Below are 6,030 nucleotides of genomic sequence, written 5' to 3'. Positions count from 1 at the left end.
ATTTTCTATATTTTACCAATTAATTCTAGTGATGATTTGATAGTGACTTGAGGCAAAAGACCAAACGAATTTTGGGTTGGTGGCGGGGGAGAATAATGGTCAGGAAGCAGAACATTAGAAGAGAGGACGCTAAGAGAGTAATGCATCGCTTACTGAAATTTCAGAGGAGCATCTCTGTTCTTGGACAGTGGAAAGGAAGGACTTTTAAGCATGTGACAATTAAGCATGTCATTATATACTTAACTGTGTAACAGGGCTTTGCAAAAGATTGTTATTGCTAAAGGGAGAAACACTTGCAAAAATACATTTCTACATTGAGGCCTCTGGGAGGAAGTGGTTAAGATGGTGATGCTGAAGGGAAACCATCTTGAACAAAGTATAAAAAGTTAGAATAGAGTTTAAGGGAGGCAGGGGGTCTACAAGGTGTCATAGTCTTGACTCTGCCTAACTGTTATGATTTCTCATACCTCATACATGCAACCTTGATGGCCATACTTATACATTGTACATTCTGGACTATTTGCAGGAAATTTTTCTCTGCCACCCAAAATATTCAGGATGTTTCTTCTTGCCATAACTTTACACATGTGCAGAAGAATATAAATTAATTTTTACTAGTAGTTGAAGAAAAATATCATTAGCAAAAAACAGAATAAACAAAACAACACTGTTTTCTCCCCCACATCTCATGTGGCACGCCAAGGGCAAGTATAAATTATTGTTATTAGTGTGGTTGAGAGTTTACTGTAAATGCCTCTCCATCTCCGTATTCAGAAGGGTTACTCATGCAAAATGAGAAAACATAGTTACACTGAAGTTGATGTAATAGAGGAGACGTTTTAGATTCTCCTTCAGGAATATCAAGGGTCAAAATGCTGAGGAGACAGACTCTCACATGTTTTTGTAACAGATAGGGAATGTGGTGTTGTTCTTGAACCTACCACAATGATCACAACATCCAGACAATTCCAGAAACTCCTGAAATAGTGTAGCTTGTGAATGCGAATTTCCAGTATCTCTTCCACCACATAGTAAAGGATAAAGAAACAAAAGATAATCTCACAGGCTGCCAGAAAGAAATCAAAAGTCGTGACGTATCGGATCAGCTTTACAGGCTGAAATTGCCAAGATGGAATCACACCGCCTGTTGCTGGCAATTCAACCAATAACCTGCATTATAATAAGAACAATTAAAACAGGAACAACATCAACAACCACAATAACAACACATGGATGCATCCAGGAAAGGACATCCATCTATTCTGCCTCTCCATTACAACATAATAAAACTGTGACCACATGTCACCTCAAACTAATGGCAAAATGTTTTCATCACAGCTAAGGACTCCATTCTTACAGAATTTTGTGTCACAAAAAGAATAAGACTTCCCAAGGCCTCCCAGACCAAACAGATTATTCCTGTTCAGTTTCCCCTGTACTTCTCCGGTATTTATAGTGCTCAAAATGCTGTCTACATTTTTTTTTTAAATGTAGTAGTAATCAACCAACAAGCCTTTCTAGGACTTCTATTAAATTCAAGTCATTCTACTAGGCAACAAAGAACATAAAAAATATAAGTCATGGCCTCAAAACATGAATGATCTGATTGAGAGTTGTATATTTTGTAGTAAGGATAGGGGCTAAGCTTCTCCTTAATTCATTTGGTAAAACCAAATTGCATCAACTAGCTTGTGGAGGAGGGGGAGAGTATTTTTGGCTACCTTTCCCAGAGACTCAAGAGTTAATAGATGCTAATTAAATCATATTTTTTTTACATTCATACTAATAGCACTGAAATTTACTACTTTACCATAATTGAGATGAGGACATTTTTTTGCCAAATTGCCATTCTGTAGGGTCACACTGAGAAAGTTTAATGATTCACTTCATGCTACTGTCTCCCTATCGAACTAGAATCTCTAGCTTCTTAATTTTAAGACCTTTAGTCAGCTATTAGGCCTAACCAACCATTACAGGACCAGTAGACACACAAGAACCTGAGTATTTAGGACTCATGCATGAGCAATAATCAAATACAGGCAGGGGCTATGGCAAATTAGAATTGGTCAAAGAAATGTGAAAATTGTTGCCTCCTCTTCCTTTTCACTGCCAGTCTCCTGTTTTTTTTCTTTTCTATTTTGATGTATTGGAGAGAATGGGTAGGAACCAAAATCTGAGGAGGGCAATGATGAAACAAAGCCTTGTGACAACCTCACTAGGACTCAAGAGGGCAGGAAGTGGCTTTTGTGCCAAGTCATCTCTCTGCAGCCCATTTTGGCCCTGCATCTGTCAACCCATTCCAGAAACTTAGACAACACTGCAGAGGAATGAAGTAATTGCCTTGAAAATATTCACTCTTAAAGTATGGGGAGGAAGTGGGAGACATACTCAAGACCTTCTATAAATATGTATTTCCTTAAAAGTCAATCAGGTTTGTGTGCCTGTTTCTATCCTCTTCTTCTCCTCACTGGAATCATCGGGAAAAGTTCAATAATAATTGCAGATTTTCATTTATTTCTAGTAATAACTGTTGTTTTAATGTTATGTTACTTTCTGCAAAAGTTGTTAAATATAAGGACCGCGAAAATCCAAACTGGTCATGCAAAACAGAGTTGAGTTTAGCTTCAGAAATGATCACAAAAAGGCTTTATGAGAATTTATCCTTATTTGGTGGGTAAACATACGTGCAATTCATTCATGCTGGTGATGTTTGGGTGTTGGGGATATGTTCACCAGGAGGATTAAAGTGGGTGAGATTCGGACCCCCATTGCTTTGTTCTACATTTTCTTTTTTTATAGCATGTATTACCTTCTAACATAATATTTAATTTTTTTTGTTGTTGTTTATTGTTTATTATCTATCTTGTCCTGGTTGAATGCAAGCTCTGCAAGGGCAGGGGTCTTTATTTTGTTCACTGATGTGTCTCAAGAGCCTACGACAGTGCCTGACAGATTTTAAGTGTCCAAGAAATGTTTGATGAACGAATGAATGAGTGAACAAGAGGTACCAGGCAAGCTAGTAGGATTTTTGTCAGTTTCTTCACTGTCACCTGAGTGGCTATGAGGGCAATGTGACAGGATCTATAGAAGGAACTTTATATGTCTTTGGTGAGTCTTGAGCACAAGCAGGTACCTAGGTATCTTACTGAACACAGAAATAGCCCCTGACTACTGTGCTTGAGTTCTAGTAACAGGGGTGTCATCTGAGATTGGAAAACTCCNACTCATGACCATATAACATTTCTTTTCTTTTCAAGATTTCTATTAAAAATATAGCTAACATTATAATATTATGTGAGTCTCAGGGATATACCATAGTTGTTCAACATTTATATACCTAAAGAAGGGATCACCATAAGTTCAGCAAGCATCTGACAACGTACTATGCTATCACAATATTATTGACTATATTTCCCACGCTGTATGTTATATCCCCATGGCTTATTTGTTTTATACCTGGAGATTTGAACCTCTTATTCCCCTTTACTTTACCCACCCCCCTTTAAAAATTTTCAATTACAGTTCACATTCAATATTATTTTATATTAGTTTCAGGTGTACAGCATAGTGGTTAGACATTTGTATAATTTAAGAAGTGATCCTCCTGACTAGTCTAGTACTCACTTGCCACTATTCATTGCTATTACCATATTATTGGCTATATTTCCTATGTTTTATTTTACATCCCCATGACTATTTTGTAACTACCAATTTGTACTTTACTCCCCTCACCTTTTTCACCCTGTCCTCCGACCCCCCTCCCATCTATCACCCCAATAAATCTAGTACCCATCTGTCACCACACATAGTTATTACAGTACTATTGACTATAGTCCTTGTGCTGTGACCATATAACTTTTCACATCTGCTTTGGCTCTGGGATATAAAACCGTATCAGATGGGACACTGGGCCCTACACTTGCATCCGTCACCACTGGATTAACAAGTATATGTGGAAAGTGCTAGGGCTTAACCATTGCAACCTTGCTCTCAGATGGGGTCTGAATCCATGGCAGGTGGGCTGTGACAGGTGCTGTGACCTTTGCTGCCCGTTCTTTCTCTCTTCTCATGGATGGTGGTAAAAGACCACTTCATTAGCCCTTCTTGAGAAGCCACACAGATCATGGCCCCAGGTGATTAGCATATCAAAGACCTGCCTGGCTGCCAGTCACAGTCAAAGAAGCCAACCGCACCACCTTCCTTTTCTTCTCTATGAAAGATGTCCTGAGCCAATATTGTATTTCTGTGCTGCTTGAAGGAATATTTTCTTTGAGCTCTCTGGAATACACTGAAAATGTTTTTCTCCATGGACTTAGATGGCAGGGATGAAGGAGAACCTGAGGGAAGTGCTGGCTGACTGAACCCAGTAACCCTTACCCAGGGTGCACTAGGTATAATTTATTTTCCATTCCAGTTTTTTTCACTCTGCACAGGACAAGTGTTTATAAAAAAAAGGGAATATATGGTCATTTATCATAGTAATGTACTAAATTTCCTTGAGACTTTCCCTTTAAAAAAGGGATAGAGAGAAAAGACATAAAGAAAGAGATTTTGAGAGCATTTGGGTTGTTATGTCACTCTTGAGTTTTCTTAGGGATTCTCACCCCTGTCTACAAAAGGACATTCTTTTCTTACTATAACGTGAGCCTCACAAGGGGATGGGTTTGGTTGCTTTGTTTATTCTTATATGCCCCAATGCCTAGAACAGTACCAGACACATAGTAGGTGCTCAGAAAATATCTGTTCAATAAATGAATTATTTTCATTAATCATTTGTGAAACCTACAAGTCAACAAAATTATTTGACTTTAGACTCTTAATAGTCTTTTTTCAGGAATTCTGCTAGTTTTAAAAACTATTCTTGGGACACATGGTTGATTGCAGTAAGTCTGTACACTTCAGAATGTTAAAAAAAGGGAAACTAGAGGAAATAATTTCAAAGTGATTCCAACATGTTATATTTATATCAGGATACCATTTCTTTTCAAGCTTCAGGAGAAGTTGAGCAAATTTGGGCCAGACAAAACAAAAAATTTTTGGCTCTTTTCATAGGGTTGAATGTCTACTGGGGGCATAGGGCATCTTTTAGCGATGAGCAGAAAGCTTTCCGTGATGTCAGGTGGGTCAGGAAAGGTTTTGAAGGAGAAGTGAGATTTCAGTAGCTCTTCTTGTTCTGTTTAGAAGCACACTGTTTGAATTGTTGTCTTGGCAGTATTAAGCATTAAGAAAAACAAGAACATAGCAGAGTGAAGCAAGTTTTCAAAGAAATACTTGCAAAATTCTGTGATTCCTGAGTCAAAGAAACTATCCTTAATTTCATGATATCATCAGCTATTTTTTTCCAGTGGCCTCTAAAGTGGGTACATGGCAATACATTGGGATGTGGGAAGAAAATATTAAAACTTCTAGGCAGGTGATAAGAAAGTGTTGGAATTCTATTTCTACTTATTTTTATCTCAATCTTTAAAATTCTATTTGTGTATATTTTTACAAATGTACCTGTTATACACACACACACACACACACACACTTTGTAAATAAATATAACACATTAGGGTGTGTTGTCAAAGTTTTCACTGACAGGTGTACATAATTTAAAAAGTTGAATACCACTGACTAGCTTTTTGTTGATATTGAAGTTAGTTAAAATGAAGACTGTTACTAATTAGCATATTGCACTCACCTTTTTTACCATTATCCTCATTGACCCAAATATAAATACATCTATATAAACCAAAATAGCAGGTTTTGCATCCTTGGAGTTACAAATAATAATTGTTTTCTAGAATAATTTTCAGTGAATATGGACTTCACTTTGCCATCACACAGCACACAAATATTTAGAAAAATTTTCAGTATCTTCACTTTTCCAGCCTCCTTAAATACTGAAATTCTTCTGTTACTCTGTTAATTATTAATACATTGAGAATTTGGGGTTCAAGAGTTTACCTACAGGAACTGTGTGATGTTACACAACCATCATGAAAGAAGCGATGCATTTCTAATTGCATCAGGATCAATTGCTTTCAC

At 37.2% G+C, this 6,030-nt stretch overlaps 1 protein-coding gene across 1 annotated transcript in view; it reads right to left on the bottom strand.

Annotated features, from left to right (window-relative positions):
* The window catches only part of PKD2 (polycystin 2, transient receptor potential cation channel), a 70,361-nt gene that overhangs the window by 30,619 nt on the left and 33,712 nt on the right, over positions 1-6,030 (bottom strand). Inside the window, exon 5 of the mRNA XM_019668076.1 lies at positions 942-1,170. Coding sequence (XP_019523621.1) covers positions 942-1,170 — 229 coding nt within the window. The remainder of the gene's footprint in view (positions 1-941; positions 1,171-6,030) is intronic.

This window comes from Hipposideros armiger, unplaced genomic scaffold (genome assembly GCF_001890085.2).
Source record: "Hipposideros armiger isolate ML-2016 unplaced genomic scaffold, ASM189008v1 scaffold_515, whole genome shotgun sequence".
Classification (NCBI taxonomy): Eukaryota; Metazoa; Chordata; class Mammalia; order Chiroptera; family Hipposideridae; genus Hipposideros; species Hipposideros armiger.
This window is presented reverse-complemented; position numbering and strand designations above follow the sequence as displayed.